The 20,259-nt window shown below is 31.7% G+C and overlaps 1 protein-coding gene across 1 annotated transcript; it reads left to right on the top strand.

Moving 5' to 3' along the window:
• Positions 1-10,870: 10,870 nt before the first annotated feature.
• On the top strand, positions 10,871-16,917 carry LOC124919897 (2-oxoglutarate dehydrogenase, mitochondrial-like). Its single transcript, XM_047460263.1, has 8 exons — positions 10,871-12,633; positions 14,380-14,606; positions 14,698-15,030; positions 15,122-15,368; positions 15,579-15,707; positions 15,973-16,188; positions 16,335-16,464; positions 16,550-16,917. Exons 1-8 carry the CDS (start codon positions 11,086-11,088, stop codon positions 16,792-16,794), a joined length of 3,075 nt encoding a protein of 1,024 aa, XP_047316219.1. The 5' UTR covers positions 10,871-11,085; the 3' UTR covers positions 16,795-16,917.
• Positions 16,918-20,259: the final 3,342 nt, after the last annotated feature.

Below are 20,259 nucleotides of genomic sequence, written 5' to 3'. Positions count from 1 at the left end.
GAAGAAGAGGTAACGCATGAGTTTTATCTTCGAACATCCATAAAATCTTGTGTTGTCTCTTTACTGTTTCATTCATCGTTATATCTACTACTTCAAATCTCGCAAGTATTTTCCGCACTTGAAACCGTTTAAGAGTTTGCTAAGATTTTTTAAAGAATACAAATAGATTTTCAGTCCTTAATAGGATTAAAATTGCATTTAAAGTGAAAAACAGTACAACAATATTCAACCCCCTTCTATTGTTGTATTCGATTCTAACATCGCGTTCAATAGATTCAACAAGAAATTCGACATTTTTGAGCCCTTGAATATTCTTGGTCACAGTCTAGAAAAGTAGCCTTAGATCCAATACTTCCTTGTTCATTCCTGATTCTTAATATATTCCGACATATACTTTTTTGTCCTTATTGTATTTCCAGCAACGTGAGGGCTAGACCCATGGCCTAGAGGTGTGACTTTATGAGAACCTTGAAAAGCTCAATCTTGACCCTTAATTATGGCATCTTTAGCACCATATTGTAACTTCTGGTTTTCTCGGTCAAGACATGTTTTACTTGTTTCATAGGGCCTAGAATTCCACGGTCTTGACCCACGTTTTGAGGGCTCAAGATTCCTCGGTCTACATTATGATTCCCTCAGTCTTGAACTATAGTTTGAGAGGTTTTCCGGCTATGGTTTTGCTTCCCCGGTCATTTCTGGTTTGAGGTTCTTGGTTTTCTTTATTAGGGTTGATTATACTCTTCACTTGGAATTTACGGTCTTTGCAACATTGATTGATCTTTCCCGCATAGTTTTGACCGATACTATTGGGTATCTCATCACCAGAAGGACCGGTAATAATTGATATCTCTCGTTTAGGACCGGTATTTTGGAGCTCTTCATTGTTTGGACCGATAATCTTGGCACCCCAAAGAGTTCCATTATCACAATCAACGTTCCCAACACCTTCTCGGACATGACCCAGAATTGAACCCTATTTTTAACCTAGATTCTGATGTTTATCCAGACCCTAATTTTGACCCAGACCCTGATTCTGACTCAGACCCTCATTACCTTCAGCCTGTTGCTGATCTTGACCCATTGCTAGATCTTGATTCTAACCCTTAGCCTGATGATGATCTTGACCCATATTTTGACCCTTAGCCTGGTGCTGATCCAGACCCTCATTGCTCTTATCCTTGTGCTGATTATGACCTTTGGAACTGACTTCCATACCTTGATTATTACCCCGACTTTGATTCTCAACATTCTTCTGAACCCTGACCCATTTCATTGTTTTTGTTATTTTTCTTTTAACACTGATCTAGCTTTTGACTTTTTTCTGTTCTTGATTTCCAACCTTGTTACCTTTTGTTTGAATAATTTCTTTAGCTTCAACCTGAGGTTGATTTCCTTCCTTGACAATTTCTGATTGGATTTGATTTGTTTCCTGATTTTCTGTTGGGACATTGGTTTTGGCAAATACTTCTTGTGTTGTTCTAGTTCTATTGTTCTCATTATCATTGCCAGTAATTTGTTCACTACTCCTAGCTGCTTGATTGCTTGGATTGTCATTTCGAGAATTGTTAATAGGGCACTTGTTTGTTGAGTGGGTGAAAATGTTACATCTCATGCATCTGTTTGGGCGCCATTCGTACCTTGCTCCAATTTTGAATATGTTTTTGAGTCTATCTTTGAGTTTCAGCTTTAATGGCAGAGATCTACTTGGTTGAATTTCAACGCTTACCTTCGCTATAGAGGCTCTTTCATAGACTTCAATAGCTGGATCAAATATCAGTGGCACTTTCCTATTATGCTGAAGATATAGGTTAGACCGGTGGAGTTGCACAAATGAGGTAGAATATTCTTCAAATTAACCCAAATCTGCTCTAGTTCAGGTGGTCCATGGTTTGTGTTTAATTCTTCACTCTATTTGTATAGTTTAAAACGTTGTCCCTTGATAAAAGTGTATTCGCTTTCGATGATTAGTTTGATTTCACTACCGTTTTTGAAAGATAGAAAATAGAATCCGTGGTTGTTAATGTAACTCTTTCAAGTCCAAAATTTTCCATTGATTCATAAGGGTTATCTTCACGGTTGGATAAGAAACTTTGATTGTTCCCATAAAGTTCCCAACAATGACAAAGTCCCAAGTTTTCACTCATTTTTCCTCTATCTCCGGAGGTAGATCAAACCTACGAGGATGATCAAGGGTGATAACTTTTGGGAACATAGTATCTATGCATAACTTCCCTTCTCTCTATCAGATATAACCCTGTTTCCCCAAACCTGGTTGTTTTGACAAGTTTTATTGGGATTGTTTCTGATAGTATACACCGTACGTAGTTTTACTGCACTTTGAGATCTCTCTCATGGTATTAACTAAACATTGGACCGCCTCGTCATATTAATCTTTGTTGAATTTGTTCCCATCTTTCTGATAGTGATTATTGAACTGGATGTTCAATTGATCACTTCTTACTTTGTTTATAGTAATCTCCTACTTATTGATTTGGAGAAATAATTTCCTTAATTGATTCCTAAGGCCTGTCAAGTTTGTAATCTCATTTTTCTTCCTAGACTAAATTGGAGGGACAACAGTGTTGTTAGACGTAGTTGCTGTATCTTTAGAAGGTTTATCACCAACATTATCATTATTTTTTTTTATTAAAATCAACGGCAGGGTTTGTGATAATTATTGAAGTTGCCTCCTTAGTACAACCGAATCTTGCTCGGTTAGATTGGTCAGCCCATTTAACCCTTCTATCACCTGAATTTCCAATGACCTGAGTCCTTCCTATCCTTAAAAGGATGTCTTCATCTGGTACCTTACCATTTTTTCCAGCATTTTCTTCACCTTCAACAGTAGTCTCTTCTTGACCGAACTTGTTTTCGTGGATCTTAGCTTCAGGATCAAGAGTTGCTAGTGGGGAGAAAGCTCCAATGTAGATAGTCTCCACTTCTGGCCTTGTTTCAGTTGCTATAGTTCCTAGAAATTTTGGTTCAGTGTTTGGGATTGTTTTTTTGGCTTGTTTCTTTTCCTTTGAATTCCTCTTTGGTTTCTTGGCTAACTTGGATTTATTTAAATTTGAATTTGGACCCATCTTTCCAGCCTCAATTCTTGCATTTAATTTTCCAACTGGTGCAATTGTTATGGATTTGTTATTCCAAATCGCATATAATGGCTTCATCAAATTCGGTGCTAACATCTGAGTCAAATCCAGCCTCCATTTTAGAGTTTATGTTGGCATCCAATTTCTTTTCATTGGGTTTATCGAATGGACCCATGATATTGGCCTTTGACCTATCAACAAGATCAGTTCTAGTTTTCAGACCGAGAATTTAAGCTTTCCTGGTTGCTTGAAGACCGAGTTTTATAGGTCCCTTGGTCATGATATCTCTTATAATTTATTCCCGTATCATGACCCATAACAACTTCAGATTTAGACCCTAAATTGATTTCGACCGTATCATTTTCCAGTTTGGGTCCAGTATTTTCAACATCCGGTCTTATAATATCAGTTGAAGGACCGTGGGTTACATCATTCCCGATTTCAGCCTCTATACTTGTCAAGAACTCATTAATCTTTTCAGGTGTTGCATTCATACATTCTAGAGGATGATCTTAACGTGAGGAGCTTGAGTTTTATACTTTAGAATCCAATTTTAAAATTGGGATTTTGGAATTATTTAATTTTGAGATTTTTGGGGTCAAATCCTTCTTTTATTCTTTTGATTAAATTTCAGAAGCTTTTGGAAATATTTTTCAATCAATCTAACAAAATAGACGTGCTAAAATAATTAAAACTTTCCAAAATTGACTTATTTAGAGTATATTTAAAAAAATTTGAATTTGAATTTGAATTTTGAATAATTTTGGTGAAAAATTAAATCAATTTTTTTCTTAGAACTATTTCATTAATGATAAAAAACATTATTGTAGGAAAAGAAATTGAAATAGACAAACTCACATTTTTACATTTCTTTGGCGAAACTTTGACGGTTAATGGCGACAAAGGTACTTGGTCGGACTCACTTCACGTGATGAATTCGGCAGGACATGTGAGAAAGTTGAATAACGTGTTGAGAAAAAAATCTAATCTAAACATACGATAAAAAAAAGATATAGGGATAAAGGGGTAACAAATAATAAACACAAGATATAACGAGGTTTGACCAACAAATGTCTACATCCTTGGGAGTCGTCCATTCTATAGATTTCCATTGAATAACTGTCTCAATAAACCTATATTACAATGTCACTATTTATAAGAGTACATCAAAAGACATAAAATTAAACTATTACTTCTAAGTTCATTACACTATATAAACTCTAATAAAATATAAACCAAAATTCAACAATCTCCACATTAGGCGTATATCACATTAATTGAAATTTGATGAATAAGTTACAAATTCAACCATCTTTACCTTGACGAATTTCAAGTCCATTAGGAAATACATGAGTTGTACTCATCAATCTCCTCATTGACAAAAATCAAGTTAAAAAAATAAGTAGGTTCAACACTTCAATCTTCAACTTTCCTCGAGCCATTTATGAGATAACTTTTCATACATATATACTTTCACTTAAGAGCCTTAGAAGAATAAAAATCTCCACCATCACATATATTGCGTCATTAAAAGGTTACGAGCCACACATCAATTTTCACATTTTTCGAGCCATTCACGAGATAAATCATTGTACCTCCACTTTTGCTAAAAAATTCTTAGAAGATAAAATCATAGAGTTTATAACACCAAGTGAATTTGAACAACCACACTACTTCAGCGACTAAAGACATTCAATAACTCTTCCCAATCTTTGTTCATACCCGTTGACATATATACAAAAACTAGAATTAATAATTCTTTATTATGTCAAAATAATTTTTACTCTTGTTCGCCACAAATTGAGTGTTTTATTTTTTAAGTCCAACAATTGACTGATACTAAAAAACCGATGTGACCCAAGACAAACTTTCATCATCTATTTTTTCAAATCAAATCAAGGACACCCAAGACAAATGTATCGTCTACTTCATCAAAAAAATAATACTGATCGATATCCGAGAATCCCCCATAGAAACTTTTATCGTATATTTCATAACAAATAATTAAGTATCTCTCGACATCTCTTTACTCAAGCTCAAGATCTAGAAAAACATTTGTCACCTAACATTTGCCACCAAACCACATCTTGCCTTGAACTTTATACACTCAACCAATTTGAACTACATACTTCTCCTTAAATAAATTAACTTGTAATATACTAGTTTTTGAATAAGGTCAAAACAACTAGCAATTCAAGATTCACTAACTATTTTCAACTTTTTTCACCATTTTCAAATGATTATCCATAGTTTTTTCGAAAGAAATTGTAAATATCTTTCAATTTGAATTGATCTAGCATCTCATCTAGCCCATTTTTCATGATTAGAAATTTCATTCAAGATCTCATTTATCTTCTCACATTATATCACAATTCAATGACCTAATTCATTTTCGAAGTTATCAAACATCTCATTTAGTCCTCTTTCATGATTAGGAATTCCATTCATATCTATAATAGAATGACAAGTTAATTATCTCATTCATTTAAACTATGATTCACAATGCATTGACAATTAAGATAGAATAAAAAAAGTAACTAAACCATTACCTTTGAATGATTGAGTCTCTCATTTAACAATTTTCATTACTAGGAATCTCACTCAAGGTCTTATTTATCTTCTCACATTAGAAGATAACACAATTATTTTTTCTTGGTTCGTTTAAAAGTTGTCTTTAACTAGTCTTTCTCTTATTTATCTTTTATTCATAGTGTGTTAACTAACAATGTGTCAATCATTAATCACCTGTCAACTCAATACAATCTTGCAATTTGGCCTGAATGATTGCTTTGTCAACATGTCCATTATGTTGTAATTAGTAACACCTTTTTGATAACAAAACATTCCATACTCGACCATGTTTCTTGTCAAGTGTAAAACACATAATCTCACATTCGTTTTCATCTTGATTATCTATTCCAATATGTTTCTTCAATAACCATTTTCAAAACAAATCTCTCTAAATTCATTTTAGTCAAAAATGTATTCAAGTCAAATCCTCAACATTGTGAAAACTTTTGCTACTTTTGACCATCTCTAAAAGTATGTCAATAAAAGAGCTTCAAATAATGTCACTCATTTATATCAAGACAACAATTAATTATTAAAACCTCTAACTAATTTTCTTTAAAATTAAGATGTATTGTTTGTTTTCCACATTTTTCTAGCCGCATAGAAATAATCTAACAATTTATGTATATGATTAGTGCACTCTCAATTCATACCTTATAAATTATCAATCTTGGTAGAACCTTGAGTCATCAACACCACTTGACAACTTTGCATTTGCACTTTACTGGAGATTGACAAACAAAACCAGACTCATAAGGTTTGATGTAATTCAAATTCAATCTTTATACACACGTATCAAAATCATACTCTTGCAAACAAACCTTAAAGTCACCCACTTTAATTAACAAATCCTTTAAATGTTGTATCAACTGTCTTCCACAATCTGCAATATCGACTAAGCATGTCACCTTCTTTTTCAAAGAAAATCAAACAGGCTTTAAACCCATTTAGTGAAAATATACAGGACTAAAAGAAAATGTTTTAGTTGTTCACCGTTTCAAAGATTCTTGAATGTCTTCCTTCTATCTTTATATATTGTATAATATATATATTTATATTATAAACACTAAAAATCTACAATCCAATTTATAATATTAAAATAATTATTTTAAATTATTTTTAAATAAATAAGATCAAAATAATTAACCCCATTGTCAAAAACCTTTTTCAAACAATTATTTATGTTGAATTAATCAAATTAATTAAGGGTTAAGGCCAAAATAAAATTATTTGGGATAAATATTGTACCCATAATGTCACAAAATAATTTTAGAAAAATTAAAGGACGGATATAAATAATTTTGATGAATTATTATATCAATTTCATCTAAAAAAAATTGTTTATTTAAATCCTAAAAATATAAAAAAAAATAAAAAAAAAATAAATTGGTAAAATATTTTTCATATTTATTTTAATATTTTGTGTATTTAAAAATATCAAAATTAAAGCCAAAAGGGTGAAATAAAAATTAATTTCAAATAAACCCTTAAGATTTTAATAAAAAATAAATCTTTAATCGGGTGTAACCGAAAACAGATGAATCTGTTGCACAAGGAGCTGCGTCCATCAGATGAATATTGAGTCCTCATTCGACTCTCTAGGCGATTCCACATAGCCGATTGTAGCCGACTAGAAGCACGCATGCGAAGTAGCGGAGCATCAAACGACCGTCTCCCCAAGCGTTGACGGAACGCCTAGCGTATGAAACGCCAACGGAACGCTAACAGAACTCCAACAGAACGCCAAATACAGACGAAACGACGTCATTTTTGGCTCTAGTTGTCTTCCTCATCGCGACGCCGCGAAGATAAGAACGAAGATCCGTGTTGATTTTCGTTTTTTGGAACTCAGCCATTGGTTGTTGGTTTTGACTCATTAAAAAGCCAAAATGATCACCCTACAATGATGATCATTCTCCTTACAACCGTAGGCCTCGTCACGACCTACTCCGATAATCACTTGCCAAAAACAGTCAAAAACCATTAATGACTTTTGACTGATTCAAGCCACTAGAAGCTTCAACCGACCTTGGAACAATATAAATACCTCCACTAAAGTCATTCTTAAGCCAACCTACCAACATAGAAGCCTCAAATCGAAAAAAAATCAAAATCCGCCATAAAAGCTTCAAAGCTTTGGATTTTTTGAATTTTTTGTTTAAGAAACTCAAACTTGGATATGTGTATCCAGAAAACTTCCTTAAGAATCAAGGAGTGTTCTCTAATCCTTGATAATTCCATCCTAGTTATCATCCGCAACAGGTACCAGCATTTAAATATTAATGTTTTAATATTTTAAATAACGCTAAAACTTAGAAGCATGACTAGGTCCGGAAGAATAATTGGTTAAAACTAAAATGTGATACAACCGATTTTTAAAACCAACTTTATAAGTAGAGACCGTTTTCGAACAAGTATATAGGATGAAGCGAGAAAACCATTTCCCGAGTATCACCAAATTTCGAACCAAAACAAAACTTTGGTGTAAAATACGTTTGTACACGCACGATTTTTTATTGGTGACTCTGTCTTCAAATAAATAATCTTTCTTAAATTAATTATGTTTAATTAAATTAAACCGGATTTCAAATCAAATCGTCATTTGATTATAAAAAAATCTCCATATTATTAAAATTTGAATAAAATTAATTATTTTTACATAATTGATTTTAAAAGTTTCTAAATACTATCATTTTTTTTTAAAAATAATGTTTTATTTTAAAAAAAATGTCTGGCACGCAAACTAATGTTGAAACCATTGAACCTCGAGCCACCTAAGACCACCCTCGTATTGCCACGTGTCCTCCAAACGCGTGCTAAACTATGAGGGTAATTTCCCAGGGGTTACATATATATATTTTGTTTTTTAATAGACAACATGTTATATATTAAAATATGTCAAAAGAATAAACCTCATCTTCTTCATTCTAGTGTGGCTGCTTACCTAACAACTTTTCGTCAGTGACATACACCCATTAGCACCGTGATAAGAACAAAAGAGACGTCGTCTTTTTTTTCTTTTCTTATCAAAACATGGTCACTCAAAACTGAGAAAATATTTTAACGGCCATTGATAGTTCCTTAGCAACTAAAAATTTAACTAAAATATCCACAAGTGATAATTATTTCCCAACTAATGTTGTTTCCTCAAGAAGGAAACAATCTTCAACAAAAGCACAAATTTGCAACAACTTATTTAATGACGATAAGAGTTTCCATTATATCTTCACAAATATATTAGATTAAATATTTTCAAAAACATGTTCTTCCACTACTTATTACTTATTGAGAAAATATCTAATTCAAACCCAAGACTAAGATGGACCCACACATATTTGTCTTTTATATATATATATATATATTTGGATTTTGTTTAATTTATAATTTGTTTGTTGGTAATGTTGGGTAGTTAATTCTTGAACCATTTAAACTTTATACTTAATAAAATATTGTAGTGCACCATCACCATCAATGGCTTATGCACCATCTCCCACATGAGGAGCATCTGCAACTCCATTTCAGAGAGTGGGAGAAAACGACAATCATGTTTCCTACGGACCCATTTTCTCAAAGAAAATAAAGTATTTCTCTTATTATTCTCCACCAGCAAAGCAATGAATAGAGTTAAAGATGTTACCTCTTAACAAATCATTTCGAGTCTACTCTAAAATCTCACAAATGTTGACAATAGGTTCGGTCTTGTTGAGATAATGTAAACTTGTCAATTAAAATACTCTCTATTTCTTTAAGAGTTATTATATATTTTTATCTTTAACATTTTCCATTCAAACAATCAACTTTTTCAATAACTTGTAACATAGTATTATCCAAATAACCCATAAACAAACCATCCTAAATATAAATCTATTGAAAAAACTACTTTATTTTGATTTATTTTTCACGGGTTTCCCATTTCTCTTTTCACTTCTTTTTTATATAATAATAGCTGGCCATTGCCAGATAGAAATGCAACAAAGTAGAAGTGGATTTCTTCTAGTCACGAAGAACAGTTTGGAAATGGCTAGAAGAATATATAATATATAATAATAATAAGGTCAAATTATTAGTTTGGGTTTGAATTTGAATTAATTTTGTGATACGAAGGTTAAACTTTGTCCTAATATACGGCGTCTAGATAAAACGTGACCTTTATTTTTAATATGTAATTATTTAGTGATAAAATATTTTATCAATTTAATTTGTTTTCTTGAATTCCTTCATAATTCTTCCTTCACTATTTGTCAGTATAATAGAAAAACACCAAATCATCCTTATCATTGTCAAACATTGGCAGGGTTAAAAATATAAAATTTGTAGTGAAATTTAACATATCAATTTTAACGTATCTTAAAAATAAAAATAAAAAACTATTTTGTTATAAGTTCAAACCACACTAAAAACAATTTTTAACAATATTTTAATCTAAAATTAGGGTAGCCAAAAAAGTTTTTTAGTTCACTAGGACAGTCAAATTCTCGGACCAGCACTAAACATTGGAGATTCGAGTTTCAAGAACTCGGTTCAAAGTTTAGAGTAATATATGAGGGGATTAATGATTCAAAATTGAGTTCTAAATAACTAATTAGACCATAATAATAATAATAATATCCATGATTATGTTATAAACCAATTTAAAATTTCTGCCTATTTCCATTATCTAACAAGATTTCACCCAAAAAAAAAAAAGCATTGACAAAGTGGTATTTTCAATAAACCAAACTACATTTACCTCCTCCTAGACAGAGAGTTTGGGCTATCCCAACTTCAGTAAAAAGGAAAAAAAATGATTTTTTTTTGTTGTCTTAAGTTTACTTTAAAAATTGATAATAAAATATTTGTTGATAATAAAAATAAAAATTAAAAAATCTAAATTTGTATATTAAATTATTAAGTTATAACATTTTATATTTAAAAAAATATAAATTTATCTAAATATCTTATATGTTTTTATTAAATATGTTTCCTTAGTGCGCCCAAAGCTCGAGGGCTTGCTAAGCTTACCTCATAGTCAAACCCTGCTGTAGACATGTCAAACCGACCCATCTCCTTGCCCAATGTTGCATTACCTAAAAATGGCTTCGAGTTTTAAACCTTTCTTTTATTCCATTTTTGTATTCATCTACATTGTAACTCTTTATTCTTGAATCCATAATATTATTCAGTTTTTTTAAAAAAAAAAAAAAAAAAAAATTGCATGCAAATGTAACTGAAAAACTCTTGAATTTCCCCACTTCTCGGCTATTAACCAACTTTCTCTCTATGCTATTCATCATCCTAAGATCTTGACTATGTCATCCTTACTCCTTTTCTCTTGGTTCTCATTCAAATCCCAATTCATCATTCATAACCAACCTCCAATGTAAATTCAATCCTGTTACAATTCCATAATTGTTCGAGCCAATCAGTGGTGGATCGATCAACCATGGCGTGGTGGATTAGAGCTGGAAGTAATATAACAAAACTCGCCATTAAAAGAAGAACTATATCGCAATCCATACCTTATGCTATCAGGAAAACAATATCATCTCCACAAAATCAATATTTCCATTCTTCTACTTTCAAATCTTCACCACCAGTCCCTCGTTCAGTCCCACTTTCTCGATTAACAGACAGTTTCCTAGACGGAACAAGTAGTGTATATCTCGAAGAACTCCAAAGAGCATGGGAAGAAGATCCCAACAGTGTCGACGAATCATGGGACAATTTCTTCAGAAACTTCGTCGGTCAAGCACCAACTTCACCAGGCATATCAGGCCAAACAATTCAAGAAAGTATGAGACTGTTATTACTCGTAAGATCCTATCAAGTAAATGGTCACATGAAAGCGAAACTAGATCCTCTGAATTTAGAAAACAGAGAAATACCCGAGGATTTAGAACTCGCGTTATATGGATTCGATGAAGCAGATCTCGATAGAGAATTCTTCCTTGGAGTGTGGAGAATGTCTGGTTTTTTATCAGAGAACCGTCCTGTACAAACATTGAGAACAATCTTAACTCGTCTTGAACAAGCCTATTGTGGAAACATTGGTTACGAGTACATGCACATAGCAGATCGCGATAAATGCAACTGGTTACGAGAAAAAATTGAAACCCCTGTGCCTACTCATTACAATAGAGATAGACGATTGGTAATGCTTGACAGACTCATATGGAGTTCTCAGTTCGAGAATTTCCTAGCCACGAAATGGACAGCAGCTAAACGATTTGGTCTTGAAGGAGGAGAAACATTGATTCCAGGCATGAAGGAATTAATCGATAGATCAGCTGATCTGGGCGTGGAAAGTATAGTAATTGGAATGCCACACAGAGGAAGATTGAACGTATTAGGAAACGTAGTTCGCAAACCATTACGACAAATCTTCAGTGAATTCAGCAGTGGAACAAAACCTGTTGATGAAATCGGTTTATACACAGGAACAGGAGATGTGAAATATCATTTAGGAACATCATATGATCGTGCAACAAGAGGAGGTAAACGAATTCATCTATCGTTAGTTGCGAATCCTAGCCATTTAGAAGCAGTTGATCCTGTAGTAATTGGAAAAACTAGAGCTAAACAGTATTACTCAAACGACTTAGACAGGACCAAGAACATGGGAATATTGCTGCATGGAGATGGTAGTTTTGCTGGACAAGGTGTTGTTTATGAAACGTTACATTTGAGTGGACTTCCGAATTATACAACTGGTGGAACGATTCATATTGTTGTTAATAATCAAGTCGCGTTTACGACTGATCCGAGATCAGGAAGATCTTCTCAGTATTGTACTGATGTTGCTAAGGCGCTTGATGCTCCGATTTTTCATGTTAATGGCGATGATTTGGAAGCGGTTGTTCATGTATGTGAACTTGCTGCGGAATGGAGACAGGTTTTTCATTGTGATGTTGTGGTTGATATTGTTTGTTATCGAAGATTTGGACATAATGAAATTGATGAACCGTCTTTTACTCAGCCTAAGATGTACAAGGTCAGTCACACACATTTATACTTTTAGTTGTTTTTTCATATTATTCTTATAAACTCTCAAGATTGGAAACGAAAATAAGAATATGTATCTGATTTGGCCAATCACTCTCGTAGATAAGAGAAAAATAAAAAAAATCATACTAAAATGTAATAAATTTAAAAAATATGGTAATTTTCTCGAAAATGACCATATTCAGGAACGAAAGCAAGACCATAAAATGTCCCAAACATGACATGTTTAGGACAAAAATGTTGATATAAACTTGATTTTTAGTTTACAATATTCCATTAAAATGTCCTGGTATTTTTTTGAACATGACCATTTTTATCTTGCTTTTATTTTCGTTGCTTAAATCATTTATATGTTTTATTATTATAAAATTTAGTTTAGTTATTTTTCTTAACTACCCACAAATGCTTTCTAAATTATATATTGATGATTTTTTTTTATTTAATTTTAAATATTAATACCATTACTTAAATATATATAAATATTTTTATAATTAATTTTGTAATATAATAATATTAATTATTAAAAATAAAAAAGATGTAAAAATATAATGTATCAACTATTTTTTATTAAAATATTAAAACTATTTATTAATTATATATCTATATATATATATATATATATATATATATATATATATATATATATTTTAAATATAATAAATACAAGTTTAAATACGAAACAAAGTAATTAATGATATTATATTTGTATATAGTAGTATTACAATGACATTTTAAATTAATTAATATATATTTTTTAAATAGTTTATATATTATAAAAAAATAAAAGTGGTGTAATTATAATGAACTAAGTATTAATATTATAAATTATTATATTTTTGTATTAAGATTTTAAACTATTAAGAATTCTGTAGGATAAACATAAATTATTGAAGAAGATTATTGTTAAACTTATTTACAAAATGTGGAAGAAACTTTTATTTTAGATAAAATGAAAAGTGTAATGACATATATTATTATTTTTTCATATTATTTTTACCTTAAACCTTATTATATTTTAAATCAGATTTAAATCTATAAAGGAGGTTGTCTCACAATCCCATCCAACTTTAATTAAAGTATATTATTGATGTTTGAACTTTGACCTCAATAAGTCTTGCCCCCATTGAATTATGGATTGTTTGAATGAAACTCAAAGGTTAAATTGGGCTATATATAGGATTCTAACTTATTTAAAACTTTGTCACAAATAAAGAAAACATTCATTTTCATTCTTTCATGATATTTTTTTAATTAATTTGTGTAAATTAAATTAAATGGTATTTGGATTAAGAAAATATTTTTTTTTCACATTTTCAACTTCAAAAGGTTGAACTCTGTTTAACTATTCGAAGAAGGAACAAAATGAGATTCAACCGTTCGGAGTTGAAAATAAAAATTTATATGGCGACAACATGTAGGGGTGAAATTGCGAAATGTATGTATGAGTGGTGGGAAGTGGCGAAATGAAAATTCAATTTTATTAATAAATTAGTTTAAAAAAACAAACTTTTCATATTTTTAGGACAAGCCTCACAAACAAGTTTACATATTCCACAATTCAAAATGTTGAGAGTTCAAATAAGTGAAAGAGTCATATTTCAAGCTCAAATATCAATTTAGATTTAAAGAATCGAGTAAAATGAATGAAAGTAGACTATATGAGTTTACATAAAAAAGAATCAAACACTAATCTAAGTTAATGGTTTGATTTTTGTTGTCTGTTTGTATGTTGTAGGTGATTCGGAATCACGAATCAGCACTTGATATCTACCAAAAGAAACTTCTAGAATCTAGTGAAATAGCAAACGAAGATATAGATAGAATACATAAGAAAATCAGTGCAATCCTCAATGAAGAATTCATAGCCAGTAAAGATTATGTTCCAAAGAAAAGAGACTGGCTTTCTGCTTATTGGTCTGGATTCAAATCTCCCGAACAATTGTCGCGTATTCGTAACACAGGGTAGTTAACCAATTCATTTGTTCTATCTTTACTATCATCTTATTTACAAATCTCTTAATCATCTAAATATTGTTTGATTATACTGTTAAAGGGTGAAACCAGATATCTTGAAGAATGTTGGCAAAGCAATCACAACTCTTCCAGAAAATTTCAATGCTCATAGGGCCATTAACAAGATTTTTAAAGATCGGTCACAGATGATTGAAAATGAGGAAGGTATTGATTGGGCTGTCGCGGAGGCACTTGCTTTTGCAACATTACTTGTTGAAGGTAACCATGTAAGGTTGAGTGGTCAAGATGTCGAGAGAGGTACTTTCAGTCATAGGCATGCAGTGGTTCATGATCAGGAAACTGGTGAAAAATATTGTCCATTGGATCATGTTACAATGAATCAAAATGAGGAGATGTTTACTGTCAGTAATAGGTAATGTTTAAGATGTCTAATTATGTGGTGGTTTCTATTTTTTTTCTTTTGGATGAATGGATGAATGAATGAATAATGGATAAACAAACAGTTCACTTTCTGAGTTTGCGGTTCTGGGATTTGAATTGGGTTATTCAATGGAAAATCCAAATGCATTGGTTATATGGGAAGCTCAGTTTGGTGATTTTGCTAATGGAGCTCAAGTCATTTTTGATCAGTTCTACAGCAGTGGTGAGGCAAAGTGGTTGCGTCAAACTGGGCTTGTTGTTCTTTTACCTCATGGTTATGATGGACAGGGTCCGGAACATTCAAGTGCAAGATTGGAACGATATCTTCAGGTATATATATATATGGTGCATACTTATTCGATTGATTGACTGTGTTGAGGCCATTGATAAAATTTGAAGAAAAAGAAGAAGATTTGGTCAAATGATTACAAGACTTGTTCTACTTCTAGAAATATGTCAGCTATTTATTTATTTTTCTATAGCCTTAATCATCATATAATCTAATGTTTTATTTCATGTGTTAAATTTGTACTCAATCAGATGAGCGATGATCATCCATATGTTATACCAGAGATGGATCCAACACTCCGTAAGCAGATTCAAGAATGCAACTGGCAAATCGTGAATGTCACGACTCCTGCAAACTACTTCCATGTTCTGCGACGACAGGTGAATGATCATTGATGTTTTTCTTTGTCATGATCACACATGTGGTTTATAGTCTAGCTTTTCTTCTTGTTTATCATCGAGTCTATTTAGAAGCTGCTATTTTGTCACACTCATGATCCAATCAAGGGAAGTGATTTTGTTTGTTTAGTGTAAGATTGTTTTCTATATCATAATTGAGATATAGTTTAGATGATGATCCAGGTTATGTGAATTTTGAAAAAGGATAACAAATAGGCTCATTGTTATGATCTTCATGCATGTGCAGCTGCACAGGGAATTCCGTAAGCCTCTAATTGTGATGGCTCCAAAGAACCTGCTTCGACACAAGGAATGTAAATCAAATCTATCAGAATTCGATGATAACAAAGGTCACCCAGGCTTCGACAAACAAGGAACCAAATTTAAGCGCCTTATTAAAGATAAGAACAATCATTCTGATCTGGAGGAGGGTATTAGACGTCTAGTTCTTTGTTCTGGAAAGGTATGCCTACAATTTAGTGACTTTTGTTGCTTAGTTTGGTATATAATCATTTTGGATCAGATTACTTTTCAGATCATCATAATATTAAGCTGTTTTTTCCAATTGTCTCATCATAATAAAACAACTCAATGATTAACTACTTGCAGATTTATTATGAGCTTGATGAGGAAAGAAACAAAGTAGATGGTGATGGAAAGGAACTTGCGATTTGTCGAGTGGAACAGCTTTCTCCATTCCCATACGACGTTATTCAGCGCGAACTCAACCGATATCCAAGTATGGTTAATTAATTTCATATAGACTTGGCAATTCATGATATTATTATATATTCTAATCCACAATTATTCATGCATTATTTCAGATGCAGAAATAGTATGGTGTCAGGAAGAGCCAATGAACATGGGGGCATACAGTTATGTTGCACCTCGTTTGTGGACAGCCATGAGAGATATCGGAAGAGGCGAAATGGAGGACATTAAATATGTAGGACGCGGTCCTTCTGCTGCGACTGCAACTGGTTTCTATCAGGTTCATGTAAAAGAGCAAACCGGGCTGATTCAGAACGCGTTGAAGCCTGATCCAATAAGTACCAACATCATGTGTTAAACCGGATAAATGGAAGTTATAACTATGATTAATAACATGCATAATTCGGATTGAAATCGTCCGAGAAGTCACACTTCTTCTGATTTATTGGTAAAGAAGTTTCCCATCTTTCCTTTAATTTCATCTGCATGGATATTATTCTTGTTTCTGTCATTAATTTGTTAAAAAGTTGCCATTGCTTAATTGGTCTATTTCATGATTAGTTGAAAAGTACTTTCAAAGGAGAAAGGGTCATGGATAATGGTTGAAATTATAAATAAGAATAAGAATAGTATAGACAAATTAGTGGCATTGAAGATTCTATTTCCAAACATTCTCATCCATTCATCCTTCAACTTCAAGGTATTATTTTACGATAGAGTTTTACGGTCAATTTATAATGTGAGAAAATATTTGTATTCGGGACATGTACCCATCGGGTCGGGTCGGTTAATTGGATCTTGATTGAAAATGTGGTACCCGTTAGGTTAGGTTAGGTAGTTGTAGTTTAGTGTGGTACGAGGTTGGATATTTCAATACTTTGTAGAGTACTTCAATACTATGAAAAAAGTGTTTCTTTATGTGTTAAGGCTATTTGATACTTGAATATCAATCGGTCTAATATCATATTTATGATAATTAGTTTTACTGTTTCCTAAATTAGTGGATAATTTGTTTTTATTTGAGTTATTAACTTATTCACTTTGGAGTTTTTTTATTAATTAATAAATGGGAATGTTATTTAAAGTGTTTCCTATTGTTAATAAAATTATGGATGATTTTAGAAATTCTTTTGTTACGTTGTAAATTTTACGGGAACAACAAAGAAATCTAAAAAGAGTGAAAAACATAATAACGTTAACTACGCTCAAAAAAATGAAAAAGACTTACAAATAAGTCGATGTTGAACTTCTAGGTTATCTGGGATTTTAAGTTCTTATTTCTACGTTTTGATTTTTGTGTTTTGATAAAAATATACTCCTACTTTCTTTTTTTTGGAGGAAAAACAACTTAACGTTATTTCATTAAAATTTCTAAAAGTGGAAGAGGGTCAAAATGACAATCTTTATTTTTGATTAAAAGATGACAAACAACGACCCTAGAGTATCTGATTGGAAACAACAAACAAACAAAGATTACAGTAAAAAACAACAAAAACATACAAGACCTACAGTTTTAAAATTCTGATTCTGTTGTGAACTTTCTCTTCGACTACTCTTACTCTGTTTTAGAATCTCAATTTGCATTCCTCAAAACCCAAATTGTATTTCTCGAATTCCAGCGATTATATTTACGTCGCATCCTCACCTGTTTGGGTTTAGGCTTTACTATTGATGATTGAACTATTGCATATGATGATGTTTGTTTGTGAGCTGCGCATTCAATGGCTTCAACTTTGCCTGAGTTATTTCGATCTACTTTTATAGTCTCCTCTTCACTTTCCTCCACTGCTTTTCTATCACTTTCATCTGCTAATTTTCCCTTGATTTCATCCTCTAATTCTTCACATTTTTTTTCCACTAATTCTTCTTTATTTTCACACTCTAATTCTTCTTCTTTATCTGATTCTTCATCTTCTCATTTCTTTGATTTTTCATCTTCTCTTTCTTCTAAATTCTTAACATTTTCATCATCTTCTTCCTTTTTAGTTTCCTCTAGATGCTTTCCAGTTCCTGATTCTTCAGTTTCATTTTTCTGGGCTTTTCATTCTGCTCCTGAACTTTTAGGCTATCATTCTGTTTCTGAACTTTCAAGATTTACATTTGTTCTTCAATTGTTTTTTCACATTGATTACTGACATGTTCAAAAGTATTACAGAATGCACATCTGTTTGGTCTCCATTCATATATGACTGTGGGCTTACCTCTTCTGTCAATAACTGTCATTTTTGTTGGTAGAGTATTTCTAGGATGCACTTCAATGCTTATCCTAGCATATGTAATGTACTAATGTGTTCTCTTTCTTCCGTAATTGAGTCCATATATAATAGTTTTCCTAGTAGACTAGCAAAATGAGCCGTTTCTTTTGGTTTGCTACGTAGGTTCAATCTTTCAGACCATCTTTCCAACTTCATGTAGTTTGACCCAACATAAGTATGCCCCAACTTCAGAATATTCTCCAAATTTGTTCCCTTCTTGAAACTTTATGAAATAAAAATCATTGATATTTGCAGATATATTTTCCAGTCCAATGAGCTCCCATTTCTTTAGCAAGGCATCCTTAGTGACCAGAAAAGATACACGATTTTTCCCTATATAGTTACCAACAACTACATATTACCACTCTTTAATGCATTTCTCTCTCAACTTCAAAGGGTAATTTAAACTCAAAAAGAGATTTGAGAATCTCAACCTTTGGTTTAAAATTCCCAAGTAAATTTTGCCTTTGTATTGTACTTGAGTTTTAACTTTCTGTTCAGTGTTTTTTTTCAGACTTCATTTACTTTCCAACTGGAGTTACTTCTAATAGTGTAATTCTTGGTTTTTGAGCACTTCATTAGCTCCCGCATTGTCTCTACAGACCAACTAACTATCTTATCATATTCTTCTTTTTTGAGTAAATTCCAGTTCTAAAGGTAGTGAATATTAAGTTGGGCTATGAACTGTTGAGTTTTTTCCTTACTAAGAACAATCTCTTCTTTCTTCGCTTGAAACAACAATTTCGAAATTTGATTTTTTAGTCCGTAGAGATTAACCCTTTCATTATATCAAACCCTTCATTTTCCATCTTTATTGACTTTTGCCTGAATACTTTCTGTCATTTTAATTTTTTTCTGTGAATTTTCTCTATTTTCCTTCTGCTCTATTTCAGCATTATTAGAACTCTGTTTCTGCTCTATTTCAGCATTCTCATAACTCTGTTTCTACTTTGTTTTAGCTATCACTTTCTTGCTTGTATTAATTTTCCTGAATTCTTTTACTTCTTAATTTTTTTCAAAAAAAAATCTTATTTGATTAAAATTTAAAAAAATTGGTTTTTAATTTTTTTTTACAAATTTATCATTTTCTCTCTCTATATTTTTATTTAATAATTAATTTATATTAAAAAATAAAAGATAATTTCAGTATTTTAATAAATAAAAAAATTAATTAAATTATTGATAAAATGATATATTAGATTTAGGATAAAAAAACAATAAGTACTCCCTCAAACAAGGCCGTAGACATGAAAAAGAAGAAGTTACAATTAATTAATAACTTGATGTTTGACACCTTATAAACAAAGACAGCCTGAAGTAGAGGTCAAATAAGGGTACGTAAGACTAGACAACTTGACCGGTGTCCATTTTTGGTTTGTTTAAAAAAGAGGACAATTTAACTCTCCAATACTTGTACGACAACACCCACCACCATCTTTTTCTAAGGCCTTGTTCGGTTCTGGGTTTTTTTAAAAATTAAAAGAGAGAAAATTTAGATGATAGGTGATGATTTTGAAAAAATAATGATTATTTTTGGTAAAAAGACTTAAAGGGTATTGATATTTATA

This window comes from Impatiens glandulifera, chromosome 1, assembly GCF_907164915.1.
Source record: "Impatiens glandulifera chromosome 1, dImpGla2.1, whole genome shotgun sequence".
NCBI classification, from domain to species: domain Eukaryota; kingdom Viridiplantae; phylum Streptophyta; class Magnoliopsida; order Ericales; family Balsaminaceae; genus Impatiens; species Impatiens glandulifera.
Note: the sequence above shows the minus strand (reverse complement) of the source record. Positions and strands in the feature narration are given on the sequence as shown.

Excerpts from the sequence above, each read along its gene's own strand:
- LOC124919897 (XM_047460263.1), top strand. The coding sequence starts at position 11,086 with ATGGCGTGGTGGATTAGAGCTGGAAGTAATATAACAAAACTCGCCATT. Across the intron at positions 16,189-16,334 it reads TAGTTCTTTGTTCTGGAAAG|ATTTATTATGAGCTTGATGA; the intron begins GTATGCCTACAA and ends AACTACTTGCAG. Across the intron at positions 16,465-16,549 it reads CGAACTCAACCGATATCCAA|ATGCAGAAATAGTATGGTGT; the intron begins GTATGGTTAATT and ends GCATTATTTCAG.